The sequence below is a fragment of the Siphateles boraxobius genome, unplaced genomic scaffold (genome assembly GCF_051911475.1).
Source record: "Siphateles boraxobius isolate OS27281-9 unplaced genomic scaffold, OSU_SipBor_1 286, whole genome shotgun sequence".
Classification (NCBI taxonomy): domain Eukaryota; kingdom Metazoa; phylum Chordata; class Actinopteri; order Cypriniformes; family Leuciscidae; genus Siphateles; species Siphateles boraxobius.
The window spans coordinates 32,217-47,283 of NW_027508904.1; the positions used below are offsets into that span (position 1 = coordinate 32,217).

Here is a 15,067-nt window from a genome sequence, read left to right on the forward strand (position 1 = left end):
GCAGTTCATAAGCAGCTGACGTAAAACATATAATTCTGTATAAAATGTACAGTTTCATTCATGATTTTCATCGACGCCAGTAAATCCACTTTTTTTTCTCTCAAAAATATAATGTATGCAGACTTCTTCTGATGAGCGTTCGTTTGACCCTTTACTCACTTTATGTCAGTTTTATGATCCGAATAATCAACAACTATGGAAAAAGAAAACGAAATTCGTTTAAAATTATAAAAATATATAACTAAAAAGAAAAAAATTAGTACTAATGCCACTGATTTAAAATTTTCCATGAATATTTATTGTGTATGGGGGTTTTCAGTGGGGGTTTTCATTGTTTGCATTGCTTTACTGTTGCAGAATGGAAAGCACACCCAACCTGCGTGTGGAGGCTGGAGAGCTGGTGCTTAGGCCTTCTAAGCAGGCAGCCACCGTAGAGAAAGTCCAGAGAGAGGGCACGTTACCTGGCTGTGAGGGTGACTGTCTGGTGGGCTTTGGGGTCCACAAGAAGAGCACCTACAAGGAGCTCTATGAGGCTAAGGACAGGGAGAGGAAAAGGTAATATGTGCTTCTGCTTGCTTGTTATTGTATTGCTGTTTTGTATTTATTTTACTCTTATCATGTAAACTATTGTGTTTCTTATGTAGTTATGTGGAGTTCATCCGGCACAAGGGCACCAATACAGGCAGCAAGATGGACGCCCTGAAAAAGTACATCTTGCTGAGGGACCAGCAAAGGGAAAAAAAGTCATCCTCTGCATCCCAGCCTGCTGTCCCGCACCCTTCACGCCTGACTTCTCCTCCTCCCACCCAAAGCTCCCATTCCCAGCCAGCCACAGCACACAGTGAGTTTTTAGATCTATAAGTGGTGTAATTCTATGCACGTTCTAATGGAATTATGAATAACATTGTAATTTTTCTGCCCTCAGAGCCAACAGATGAAGATCTGCTGGCTTCAGCCATGGAGGTGGAGCCACAGTGTGAGTGTTTTGTTTTCTTTTGTGTGTAGAAAAAGCATGCTCACCTGATCTTATGTGATCACTAATACATTTCCTAACATCATATGGTATTGTTATGTAACCATAAATGTCTTCAAATTATTAAATCATTAGTACTAATTACAAAATTAAAATGATGTGTTCTTCACAGTACTTACACCAGCACCACCACCTTCAGCGCCGATCCGCTCACCTCGCTTGGAGCAAAGAGCCGCTCAAAGGCTGGTGTCAGCGGCTTCTGAGGTACAGTTTTCACACCAGAAGTTTGCACATATATATATATATATATATATATATATATATATTATTATTAATTTACTCATTTTGTTTTTATTCATACATGACATATTTTTGTGTTCCTATAGGTTGTTCTCCCTGAGGCCTGGAAGCACTCCCTTCCAAAAGAACAACACGAGTGGATCGGCCGCTCCCTCTTCCGACGCCAGGGTGGAAGGGCAGCGCTGACAGATAACCTGCAGATGTGGTGGTACCCTCCCCAGCCTCGTCTGCAGTATCATCAGCCTCCAGCATCGCCGGACGTGTTCTTCACCTGGCCGCTGTGTTTGTGGATGCCCTACAGAATGTGGTCCTACAAGCTGATCTGCAGCTCGCCAGACTGCAGACGGTCTGGTCGGCGACTGACATCATGTGGGCTCTACAAGACAGTGAGGCGGGTGCTGAATTTACACGGCTGGTATTTTCTGGCAACAGAGTACCTGGAGTGTCAGCGCTGCCACAAGAAGCTCGCCGCGTGGTCCTATGACGTCCTGGACCAGCTGGATCCGGCTCACCGCAGGATGTTCCCAGCTATCCTCACTTACCGGTGAGTCATGAGAAAATTATTCTTACTGCAGGTGCAATTACCTACTAACATGTTACACCGTTAACTAGGATGTAATGGTAATAATGTAACTTAAATTACTTAAAAATAATATTTTTCTTAGTACTTTTAAAATTAATTACATGTAATAATTTGTACACAAAACAAGCTTCTGTAGTTTTTCCCCACGACACTGTGTCTGCCAGTCAAGGTTCTATACAGAATGTGTGAACGACCCACCCCCATTGATCTTTGCTTGACCTTTCAAAGGTGTCAAGCTCAGAACAATAACATTCCAACACCTTGAGACACCTAGCCTGACAGCTGAGGTTCTATTCAAGATGTGTTAACGGCCCCCCATTGAGCCTTGCTTGACCTTCGATAGATGTCAGTCTTAAAACAATATCAAAGTCTGTACAGTTTTTTTATCTTTTTGTATGGGAAACATCGCACCTTTCCTCTGCTCTGGAAAAGATAACACTTTAAAGGAACTTTAATAAACTCTTGTGATATGCATGTGGCAAAGTTGATGAGGGAGCGATCTCTCGGCAACAGCGTCTCTATGCTGTATCACAAGCTGTGTGAACAGCATAGTGAGGAATGGATGGAGAGGTCCCTGCAATATCTCTCTGTGTGTCACCGGTTCCATGGCACCACCACACAGCCCATCTCACCTCCACCACCCAAGCCGCCTGTACCAACCGCCAAGTGGCTCCTCTCTGTCCACGCAGAGGATATCCGGTCCCGGTATGGTGAGCTCAAAGCCAGGGTCACCTCTGTCTTTGGGTCCATCCTGAAGATGGCCTCCACAAAAAAGGTAACATATTAATCAAATATTAGTTTCAAAGGCCCAAATGTGTATATACAGGTGTAGATAAAAAATTTGTAGGTTATCTGTACTGAATTTTCTGTTTTCCAACAACAGGTGGCCAAAAAACTGGCAGGAGCTGCAGCTGGGACCGCAGCCTGGGTCACCAATGTGGGCAATGAGCACGGACAGGTCCTCATGTCTGTGCTCACCTCACACGAGGGTCAGGGACTGCTGCCCATGACCACAGGCCTGGTGAAGAGGTACGAGGCGGCTGGTGTCGCTCCCCCCACGCTCCTTTATGTGGACAGAGACTGCTGCTCTTCTGTGGGCACATCCAGAGCAGGTGCCATGTTCAGCGGCTGGAGTGATGTGGTGGTACGTCTCGATGTGTGGCACTTCATGCGGCGCTTCGCCGCTGGTCTGCACACTGACAGCCACCCGCTCTACGGTCTGTTCATGGCGAAGCTCTCTGCCTGCATTTTCGTCTGGGACGAGGGAGATGTGGCTCTGCTGAGGGAGGCCAAAATGAGGGAGCTAGAGCAACAGCATGGCATCAGAGGCCTCACTGATGACCAGCTAACCAGCAGGCTCACCTCCAGACAGTTGGCGCTGCACTGTCGACGCTGCACACGTGGCGTGGAGGAGACAGAGCAGCTAATCTGTACGTTGCTGGAGGCCTTCAAGGACGCCAGGGAAACCATGGGCATCCCCTTGGTGGACCAGGAGAGGATGGACGTCATATGGGACACGCAAAGACGCCATCTTCCCTGCATCCAGGACCCCCCTGGTGTGCAGCTGTACACCCAGACAGGAAGTATGACAAGGGGAGGGCTCACACTTCCTGTCTACCGCTGCGCTAGGGGTTTCACTTCCCTGGAGTCCTTCCACAACCACCTCAACCGCTTCATACCCGGTGAGATTACACACATCCACCTCAATGTTTTTTTTTGTGATTGTCTGTTTTTATCTCTTTTGTAATTATAAATTAGTGTTAATGTTTCCTTTTTTTTTTATCAGGAACGAGCGCTAACCTGGAAAATTTCCAGGCTTATCTGCTTGAGGGTTTGGAGCGGTGGAACGAGGACCGCGCTGCTGCTGCTGCTGCTGCTACCGTAATGGATGAGGGCCCGTCGTCCCTGCGCTGCTACAGTGCCTCGCTCCAGCACAGCCTCAATGAGCTCAGTCAGCGTCTTCTTGGCTGTAGTCTTGTACAAGACCATTCAAAGCCAGGACAGTACACGGGTATGTGTCTATAATGCCATGCTTTGTTGTTTTCTTTGTAATGCACAGGTGTCGGTTTTAAAACCTTGTTTTCAATTTAATTTTGTTTTGTCAGGCGAGCTCATCGGGGTGGAGTACCTGTGCTCGCAGCAGTCCTGGGAGTTCAGGGAGGACTTTGGGCGGGACCCAGATGCCCCAGATAGAATCCCAGATGACCTAGGGGAGGCAGAAGATGAGGGATTTGGGGATGAGGCAGAGGAGCAGGACCACACCATCTCCCCTCTTTCCTTAGTGTCCACCCAGGAAGCTGTACGCTTGTCTCAGGATTCAGCCTCACCCTCTCAGTCCTCCCAGGACCTGCCTCCTGAGCCCCAAGAAGATGTATGTATGCATGCAGGCATCCCTTGCCATGCCATCATATGGAGGACTTTTTTTATCCATCCACTAATTTCTTCTTTCTTCTTGTTAGGTGTGCAGAGGACCAGACGGGACACCAGGTTTTGACAGAGTGGTGGACCTGGCCAGGTACCTCGTCGAGCTGAGAGAAAAGCCTTGTGTCTCAGATAGGGAAGCCACTGACATTGTTCGGCTGTGGGACAGACTGCCGGACAGTGACAAAAAAGGTGTTTCCTATCCGACGAGACACAAGGGGAGACTCTTACAAGGCAGGTTTAAGGCCACCCACTCCAAAACCTCCACCTGTCATGGAAAGGAGAGCCTGAAGCGGTAAGTTAAATATTTGCACACAGAGCTTTAATAATGTAAATGACTATATGCTTTATAATTCCCTATTTTATTTTACAGGTGTGTGCTGGGGCAGGGGTCGGGCCCTGCGCAATGGCCCAATATTAGTCGAATTGTAGAGGCAGTATGTCTGGAGCTTTCCTCCATTCATCCAGCGGGGAAGGTGAAGTGGGGAGTTTCATTGAACCGCTGGGCTGCCGTTCTACACGACTACCAGGCCATACGGAGGCTGGTGGGGAACTGCCCAGCACTGAGGGGACGGGCAAGGATTCAGCTGTTTGAGGTCAATCAGCGGACGCTTTCTGTCTGGTAAGTAGTTTCTTTTTAAAGCCAGCTATAAAAGGAATTTTACAATTCTCATATTCTGTTCATCCTATTAATTGTGCCATTTTAAACAGGTACAACAACTACTGGAAGAAGCTGGAAGCAGACGTGCTGGCTCTGAGTGTGCCCTTGCCTCAGATCCGCATGGTGTCTAACACCCTTCTTCCTGTAGCCAAACAGAAGACGTCAGTGCCCGCTGCACCTCAATCAGCACTCAATCAGCGACATCCTCCCCCCGCATCAGCACCCGCCCTGTCTGCTCCACCGCCAGCGTCTCTCTCTGCTCCACCGCCGGCGTCACTCTCTGCTCCACCGGTAGCATCGCTCTCTGCTCCACCGCCGGCGTCACTCTCTGCTCCACCGGTAGCATCGCTCTCTGCTCCACCGCTGGCGTCACTCTCTGCTCCACCGGTAGCATCTCTCTCTGCTCCACCGCCGGCGTCACTCTCTGCTCCACCGGTAGCATCGCTCTCTGCTCCACTGCCGGCGTCACTCTCTGCTCCATCTTTGAGCAGAACAACTTTGTGGAGGAAGAGAAAGGCAGAAGAGTTTTTAGCCCAGAAGCAAGGGCTGCCCCCTCCACAGCAACGTGAAAGAAAAGATTACACATGCAGTCGATGTGGGCAGCCCAGAAAAAAAGAGTTTGGGCACACCAGGGTGGGCAGCTTCTTCTTCTGTGCCACAGCAGAGGGAAAGACTGTAGAAGAGTGGCTGCAGGAGAGGAGAAATGCTTCACTGTAAATAGTTATTTGTGTAAATATTGTAAATGTCCTGTTTCTTATTATTAAGGAATATTTAATTGCATTTAATAAAGAGCATGTAATTATTCCAAAGTGATTGTTCTTTATTTCAAAAGGTTTATCTGCCTTCATAACGGTCATATAAATTGTCCTTAATAATGATTATTTATTTTAGAACATTTAACGATTGTTCTTTTATTTGAGAACATTTATGTGCCCTCAATAAATGCCATGTTAATATATATCAAAACCTAATTTAGGGTTTACCTGCCTTCATGAGTCATGTAAATTTCCCTAAATTATAGTTTTTTACTTTTGCACATTTATTTGCCCTCATAAAAACCACGAAACAGTCCTTCTTTATTTCAGAATGCTTCTCTGTTAAAATAGGCCATGTCTGACCTATATATATAATTAATATATGTACGTATGTATTATTACATTTATACATATTTGTTGTACTTGTACAGATTTTAATTAAACAAAGGGTATATAGGGATCCCACAGTTAAGGCCATGTTAATAGTCTTAAATGCTTGTTCTTTATTTTAGAACACTTATTTTCTCCCATGAGGGTCATTAAACAGTCATAAAAGACTGTTCTTTATTTTAGAATGTTAATCTGCCTTCACAAAGGCCATGTTAACAGTCCTTAATGACATTTATAGAACATTTATTTGTCTTCATGAAGATCATGCTAATTGTCTTGCCCATTTATTTTATTTGTGGAGCTTTTTTATGTATTTAAATTATGCATTAGCATTCTATTATACCATGGTCTGGGTGAGTACTCGATTCTGGCTGCAGGATGTCCGTTAAAAAGTGACAGAGGACACCTAGTAAAGGAGTTCTGGTGAATCTGACTGTTTACCGTTCGAAATTAATAAATAAATGCGCTGGCTACATCAGCTGTGAGTAACCATGTTTACAATTTAAAAAAACCAGGGGGGTATAAAACAGAGTCAGACAAAGATGGAGAGACTCAAGAAGAAGTGACAACATGTAGAATGCAACAGGACGTCTCTGAATGGTTAGTTGATGAATTTATGTTTCTGATGTGGAGTTAACTATCTTCAATTAGCATAATTCTGTCATGATAATCTATAAATCGCTCCTATAGGAACTGTTGTGAGATGCACACAGAGTGACTTTTTATTGCATGTGAAAAGAAGGATGCTAAAGTTTGAGCTGACTCACAAATGTTCTTCTTATAAAACAACTTTTCCTCTTCTCAACATGGACTGCGTGTCCCGGGGGCGGGGTTTATGTACATTTTAGGGTTGCTGATGTCACTAACCTGGGAGGAATGTCGTGTAGTCCCTACCAGCCGTTTGTTGTAGTCCTTTTCTTTAAAAGCAAATAACTCCCTTTGCTTTGAACTTTGAGCATTGTAACTTTGCAGATGTTGTTTATGCTCAAACAGCAACATTTCACAGTTAGAAAAGTGAAATCGTGTTTTACCACCCCTTTAAGCATCAGAGCAGACACATGGCATTACTGTTCTGTGCAGAGATGCCACAGCATCCAGTTTGGCAAGTACCAGGGTCAAACTTTCCGTTGGCTCCTGGAGAACGACGTGGGCTACACCACGCAGTTGGTTGCCAGCCACCAGCGGGAGCGGGAGAAAAGTGCCTCCGACAGCCCCCTTATGGCCAACAAGGACGCACTCGCCCGGTACTCGTGCGCCCACCCTGCTTTTGCTGAGCAGCTGCGTTACCACCGGGTGCACGAGGAGGCCCGGGCTCGCGCCACTCAGCCCGGGTGTGAGGGCGAGGCGCTTGTTGGCTTTGGGGACTACAAGGAGGCCACCCTGAAGGACCTGTACGACTCCAAGGAGAAGCAGCACCAGAAGTAAGTCCTGTTGTGGTGAAGGGCAGTGAACTGTCGACAGGGTGCTGTGACTTGTTGATATGCGTGTTAATCTTTGATCATTGTCTTGCAGCTTTGTCAAGTGGCTACGGCGGAAGACACCGCAGCCTGGGACCTCGATGGACGCCGCCAGGAAGTACATCCTGGGCCGAGACGAGGAGCGGTCGGCAGAGGTGGCTGCTACCCCCCCACCTCCCACCAGCAGCAGCAGCAGCAGCAGCAGCAGCACCCCCACCACCAGCAGTGGCCCCAGCAAGGCCGCTGCTTCCACCGCGCTGCCGCCGCGCAAGCCGATCGCTCCCATGTTCTCGGCCCTACTGGGAAGGCGTCCAATGGCCCCAGGTGAGCTGCAGGCCAAGGTCAGGAAGCTGATGACCACACCAGCACGGCCTGCAGTTCCAGGTAGATCTCTTTCTTTCTCTTTAACACAACAGTGGTTCAGTGTACAGGATTAACTAACCATTGCCCTCCCACCCCACAGCGGTGTCTACATCCGTCAGAGACCAGTGCCCCTCGGTTCCGCCGCCGCCCCCCCCCCCCACAGAGGTGACGGACGAGGATCTGGTCCAGATGGCCACTGACTTAGAAACGGGTAACTGGCACCACACTGGACACGTCACACTGTAACATTTGCCCTCAATATATATTCTTCTGGCGGTATTTTTGTATTAACTGTAATGGTTTCATTTGATGGTCTCTACAGCTGATGCTTGAAGACCAAAGGTAGGTTTGGCAGGTAATGTAGCCGTCTTTGTCGGTGGTAGATGTGTAGAACGTAGTGGCAATGTAGATTTGCTTAACCACCTTCACATGTCTACTTCCCTTGGCCCTGCTGCATCTCTTGACATTCACCTTGTAGCACTAAACCATCTGCCCCATCACTGGCATGCTGTACGTCATCTAATTACTTGCATTCTGCACGTCATCTAATCACTGGCATGCTGCACGTCATTAACACTCAGACTCACTTAGTCTTGCCTGCCTGTGTGTTGCCCCATGACTATCATTGTGCTGATGCCATTTTGTTGTGTGTGAATGTGTCTGAAGCTCACGTACAGGTCCTTCAGACTCTCCCGCTGGTGGTGAGGCCTCCATCTCCACCTCCTCCGGCGTTGTCCTCCATCCCTCCCCCACCGCCACCACCTCGAGTTGCGGCTGCTCCACCTACGCTCGCGGTTCCGGCTCGGGCTCCGGCGTTGACCAGGGAGGAGCCCCGTCGCGTCTCCGTGGAGGAGACGCCATCTGGGGAGGCCACCCTGGCACCAGCGCCGGAGAAGAGGAAGAGGAAGGAGAGGAAAGTGGAGCAGCCCGCAACGCCCACTCCTGCTTCGGCTGAGGTACAAACACAAACACAGACACACACACACACACACACACACACACACACACACACACCGTGCCCGTACTCATGGACGGCACAACTCAGTGAAGTTGACTGTCAAACTGCATGCAGCACCTCCTCTCAGCCTCCTTACAGTGTGTTTGTTTGTGTTGTTTTTTTCCCTCACAGTCCCGGTTGCCTGAGAGCTGGCGGACAGCTCTCACCGTGGAAGAGCAGGAGTGGATCGGCCGGGAGCTGTTCAAGACAGACAGCGAGGGGAGGACCAAACTCACCACAGACCTCAAGCTGTGGTGGGACCCCCCTCAGCCCCGGCCGAGTTACACTCAGCCATCCGCCTCACCAGCTGCCTTCTTCGCGTGTCGGCTGTTCCTCTGGACGCCCCTGCGTCTGTGGGGCGTCCGGCCGACATGCTGTAATAGGGCCCTCACCAAGTGTGGGCTCTACAGGACCATCCGGAGGGTCCTGGACATCGACGGCTGGTACTTGATGGCCACCGAGTACCTGGAGTGCCGTCGGTGTAAGAGGAAGGTAGCTGCCTGGTCGCAGGAGGTCGTGGGTCAGCTGGGAGAGGGGCATCGCGCCCTCTTCCCGGCAATCCTCACCTACAAGTAAGTAGCTGTCTGAACACTGTCACAGTATGTCTGTTTGTGGCGCCCTCTTCCCGGCAATCCTCACCTACAAGTAAGTAGCTGTCTGACCACTGTCACAGTGTGTCTGTGTGTTGCGCCCTCTTGCCGGCAATCCTCACCTACAAGTAAGTACCTGTCTGAACACTGTCACAGTGTGTCTGTGTGTGGCTCTTCTGTAACACATGATGTGCTCCTCTCTGTAGGCTCGCCTGCGACCGGCGGGTAATCATCCAGCTGCGTGAGCGTACTCGGGGGAACAGCGCCACGCAGCTGTACAAAAAACTCTGTGAGGCACACACAGAGGCCTGGATGCGGCGGTCCATACACTACCTCAGCGTCATGGAGCCCTTCACGTCGCGAGGTGTCGTGCGCATGTGCACCCCACCACCAAAACCGCCACCCGTGCCCCAGTACGCGTGGCTGTTAATGGTGTACTGCCACGACATCCTCTCCCGCCTGGAGGACGTGAAGGCCCGGGTCACCTCCGTCTTCGGAACGGTCTTGAAGATGGATTCGACCAAGAAGGTAAATGTGGTGCTATGTATGTATAAATATATATGTATATAAATGTGGTGCGGAGTATCACGCTCTGGCTATGTGCGTGCAGCCTTACTGAGATGCTTTATTCTTTCAAACAGGTGACCCGGAAGCTCGCCGGTGCTGCCGCCCAGACCGCAGCGTGGGCAACGAACGTCGGCAACGAGCACGGACAGGTGCTCATGTCCGTGCTCACGGACGCCGAGGGTGCCGGCCTGTTGTCCATGGCTGCGGGGTTAATGCGGCGGTATCGGGACGCTGGGGTGGAGCCGCCTCAGCTCCTCTACGTCGACCGGGACTGTTGTTCGTCCCACGGGGGATCCAAGACAGCTGACATGTTCGGGAAGTGGGACAAGCTGGTGGTCCGGCTGGACATCTGGCACCTGATGCGGCGGTTCGCGTCAGGTGCGTTGTGGCAAAAACAATAATTAAACAAACAGCATCACAGTAAGAGACATCATGGTTCCATAACTTGATGTAACATGCATTTTTCCATAACAGGTGTCACCACCGAGAGCCACCAGCTGTATAAACCCTTCCTGCAGCAGCTGTCTTCGTGCATCTTCCTGTGGGACCCAGAGGACGCAGCCCGGTTGCTCAAGGCGAAGAAGAGGATGCTTGAGGCGCAGGGGATGACCTTCTCGTCCGACGCCGGAGTGTGGAGGCACGTCAGCCGCAAGAATATGGCTCTCCATTGCCGTCGCCGCACGCGTGGAGCGGCGGAGACGGAGCGGCTGATCGGTGACCTCCTGGAAACCTTCGGCGGTGCCAACGGACGAGACACCATGGGGATTTCCCTGCTGGACCAAGACCGCATCCAGAAGATCTGGACGGAGCAGCGGCGCCACCTCCATTGCATCCAGGACCCGCCGGGCGTGGAGCTGTACACTGAGACCGGCAGGGTGACCAAGGGGGGGATCAGCCTGCCGGTGTACCGTTGTGCACGAGGCTCCACGTCCCTGGAGTCGTTCCACCTGCATCTCAACCGCTTCATTCCAGGTATGTTTCACATGCTTCACTGTCATGTCAATCTTTCACTGTCATCGACTCGCTGTCATTCACATTGTGTGCACTGAATAAACTGCTAAACAGATCTGTGTTCCTCCTCAGGAGAAAGTGCCAATCCCTGGCACTTCCAGGCATTTCTCCTGGAGGGGTTGACGCGGTGGAACGCCGACAGGGCGGCGTCCGTGGCACAGGAGGGACGGCCGCTGCTCCGCTCCTACAATGGCCCCCTGCAGCACTCCCTTGACCAGCTCAGCCAAAGGGTGCTTGGCACGAGTGTGGTCAAGGATTACACCAAGCCCAGGGAGTACACGGGTAAGAACACTCAAGCCACCGCGCTTACACGTGTCCACACTGAATGATATTTGTACCAGACTGACTGATGCGATTTGTGTTGTTGTACTTCAGGGGAACTCATCGGCATCGAGTACCTGTACTCCCAGACGGGCAGAGTGCTGCAGGACGTCAGCTTGGACCCTGACATTCCGGACGCGGGGGGGGACGTTCCCCAACTCGTCGAGGATGACGAGCTCGCCGACGGCCCGCAGGAGGTGGAGGACCTCACCCTGCACGTGCCTGGCGAGTTCCCAGCTCCTCAGACGGACCCGCGGTCAGGGCGACCGGCTGACGCACCCGCGCCCGAGCCATCCAGTCCACCGGTGCCCCCGAGCCCGCACCCCACTCCCCCGGCCGGTCCTCGCCAGAGCCTCAGCAGGCTGCTGAGGTAAGCACGCCACCTCTTTGTGGTCTGCGACTGCAGTGCATCTCGCATCACCAAAAACTGCGCTCGCTCTGTTCCATCCACCTGACTTATTGTTTTCCATCTCTTCTTGTGTGTCTGCAGGACTACAGAGGACCGGATGACCAGCCGGGGTACCTGGCCGTGGTCCAGTTGGCCACGGCCTTGGTGGGGTTGCGTCACGACCCGGCCTTGTCAGAGGGGAGGGTAGACGAGCTTATCAGGCTCTACGAGGCCCTGTCACCGTACGACAGGGCCCGAGTGGTTTACCCTCCCCGCTACAGGGACAGGCCAGCTCAGGGGCGCTTCATGGCAGCCAAGCCAAGCCGCCCCAGTATACCTGGTGTGGAAAGCTTGAGACGGTAAGGCTACGCTTCCATCATACATTTCCCTGGTGTACAAACAAGCTGCTTTATGTAATGTTGCCCATTATCATGCTCATATCTGTCATTGTTTTTGTCCATTGTCCACAGCTGCCTGGTCGGAGAGACCTCTGGACCTGCCAGCAGTCCCAGCGCAAGCCGGCTGGTAGAGGCAGTATGCACCCAGCTCTGCCGCTTGATCCCCTCGGGCAGCCGTGCGCGCGGTGCCCGGAGGTCGCGGTGGGACAGCATACTGCTTCGGTACCAGCACATCCGGGACCTTGTGCTGGGCCACCAGAGGCTGATGGCTCGGGCGCCCATACAGCTCTTTGAGCTGAACGCCAGGACCCTCTCGCTGTGGTATGTTTGATGCTTTTGATGTTATGGTAATGACATGCTTGAATGGCATGCTCTCAAAATTGTACATGTAACTAAAACACTACGTTGAAATCCGTTTTCAGGTTCACCAGGATGCAGCGGGAGAAGGAGAGGACTGTGCTAGCTTCAGGCGTTGCAGCAGAGGGACGACCACCAGCGGCAGCGGCAGCGGGTTCGGCGCCGTGCCCAGCAACAGCGGTGGATCGTTCTCCGGCAGCAGCAACAGGCCAGGCGAGGACAGCAGCGCCAAGGGCGGCGGGACCTCTGGCAGCAGCACCGGCCGTGGCAGCACCGGTGCCTGTTCTGCCAGCGCCAGTGCGCCCACTGGCGCCTTTACCGCCTGCCCCCTCAGCTGTTGTCCTGGCCATACCACCGGCTGCTGCAGCTGCAACAGGACCTTTTCCGGCAACACAGCCTCTCTTTCTGGACCTCTCACTGCCCCAGCAGAGTGTGAGGGTGCTCCCCATCCCAACGCTCCCTCGGACAACGCCAGCCCCACACGTCCTCCCTCTGCCGCTGGCCGCCGCACATCACGCCGGCCCTCGGCTGCCTGCACCACCTCCTGCTCCCCCTCCTCAGCCTCGCTCTGCGTACAAAACTGAATGGCTGAGGAGGAAGAGGGCTGAGCAGAGGGCAGCGGCAGGAACAGTCGTCGCTGCCCGGGCCGGCGTGCCACAAGAACAAAAGTGCAGGAGATGCGGCCAGCCAAAGCGGAGGGAGACCGGACACACCCGCTACGGCAATGTACATTTTTGCTCTGCCGCCGCAGCGGGTAAGAGTGTGGAGGACTGGCTGAGGGAGATGAAGGACCAGGGTCGAGCCCCGGACTGATTTCGCATTCTCGCTGGGGCAGGTGTATATAGTTGTTTCAGTGTTTGTTTGTTTGTTTTTTAAAGACATTGACTTTACCCTCCACAAGGACCGGGACCTTGCCGCGGTGTGGAGGCTTCCTACAAACACCGGTCCACACCTGCCACAACTTTTCTACAGCAAAAAAAACATTGTGTATCCCATTCACACCTGTATAACATTGCCATGCCTTTGTACTATTCTGATTCTTTGCACTGACAAGTTATATAGGCCTATACTGTGTGTGTATGCTGCCTATCATATGGCTTAAGAAAAAGAAAAGAAAACATTGTCTGTCCCATTCACACCTGTATAACACATTCACACCTGTATAACACATTGTCATGCATTTGTGCTGTTCTGATTTTATGCGCTGACAAGTTATATAGGCCTTTTGGACATGTGGGTATGTTCAATAATGTGGTCACTGTCTTTGGAGTTACGTCCAGTTGCCACTGGCTCTGTTGCCGCCGCGTTGGTACTTCACACTGTATGCTGCTGCATTATTTATCCATGCATGTCTGTAATGAGCCCTTATACTATGCGTCTGTCTGCTGTGATTGATGTGGTTTAAAATAAGAGGAATGAAGCCTTGTGCCACTGTTCTGCATCAATACCACTGTTCTGCATCTCGCCCCAGAACATTTATGCCATGTGTCTGCTCTGATGCTCTATTTGTATTATTATTATCATCATCATCATCATCAAAATCATCATGTTTTATTGTATTGTAGTTTGAAATAAATAATCTATTTCACACTGTAGTCTACTGCTGCTGTGTTTGGTGTTTTCTGCATCTATACATCATCATCATCAACAACAACTACAACAACAACAACAACTACTGATATTTAATTGATATTTTTTTTACTGAAGAAAAAGGTGAAACGAATAATACACGGCATGTAACTTTTATTTATACATTGAAATAAAATTATTGACATAATATAAATGTAATATAATGTTTAACATAACAAATTTTTATATATATGCAGAAAAAGGTGAAACAATATAAATACAATATATCTATGCAGAAAAGGGTGAAACAATATAAAAAGGGGAAACAATATGAATACAGTATATTATTTAACATAAACAATATAAATACAATATAATGTTTAACACAACAGATTTTAATATCTATGCAGAAAAAGGTGAAACAAATAACGCACGGCATGTTACTTTTATGTATACACATGAAATAGGCATAATATGAATATAATAGTGTGTAATATAATGTTTAATATTTGTGCTTCGGTCGGGATTCGATCCTACGCTTTGATGGTGTCTCGTTTGTACCGCGTTTGTGCGACTGGGCATGCGCGAAGGCACTAATGCGCATGCGCGAAAACAGAGAAGAACGATGGCGAAGCTTTAGGCTTGTTCGACTTGAACCGGCGCTGCGCAGACCGATCGGTTGATGACATCAAAGTACCGCGAGAGCGATTAGAGAGCAGACGGCTCCTTATGCTTTTGAATCGCTCTCGCGGTACTTTGATGTCATCAACCGATCGGTCTGTGCAGCGCCGGTTCAAGTCGAACAAGCCTATTAGCATCCCCACCGCGCATTTTTCTCTGTTTTTGCGCATGCCCAGTAGCGCCTTTGCGCATGCCCAGTTGTACAATATATATATATGTATATATGTCAATCTCAAGTGCAATGCCAATTGCAACCTCACTCACTCACTTACTCACATCAATTAT

The 15,067-nt window shown here is 50.3% G+C and overlaps 2 protein-coding genes across 3 annotated transcripts; both read left to right on the forward strand.

Moving 5' to 3' along the window:
- Window positions 1-836: 836 nt before the first annotated feature.
- On the forward strand, window positions 837-1,821 carry LOC143753435 (uncharacterized). Its single transcript, XM_077245742.1, has 3 exons — window positions 837-976; window positions 1,146-1,237; window positions 1,360-1,821. Exons 1-3 carry the CDS (start codon window positions 895-897, stop codon window positions 1,819-1,821), a joined length of 636 nt encoding a protein of 211 aa, XP_077101857.1. The 5' UTR covers window positions 837-894.
- Window positions 1,822-2,347: 526 nt separating this feature from the next.
- Window positions 2,348-5,747, forward strand: LOC143753439 (uncharacterized). 2 transcript variants are annotated; one of them, XM_077245749.1, is made up of 8 exons: window positions 2,376-2,631; window positions 2,740-3,538; window positions 3,643-3,867; window positions 3,962-4,227; window positions 4,316-4,572; window positions 4,651-4,899; window positions 4,989-5,469; window positions 5,542-5,747. In XM_077245749.1, exons 1-8 carry the CDS (start codon window positions 2,377-2,379, stop codon window positions 5,653-5,655), a joined length of 2,646 nt encoding a protein of 881 aa, XP_077101864.1. In that variant the 5' UTR covers window position 2,376; the 3' UTR covers window positions 5,656-5,747. The 2 variants fall into 2 exon arrangements, with proteins under 2 accessions (XP_077101863.1, XP_077101864.1); XM_077245748.1 differs by having other exon boundaries at window positions 2,348-2,631; window positions 4,989-5,747.
- The last annotated feature ends 9,320 nt before the right edge of the window (window positions 5,748-15,067 follow it).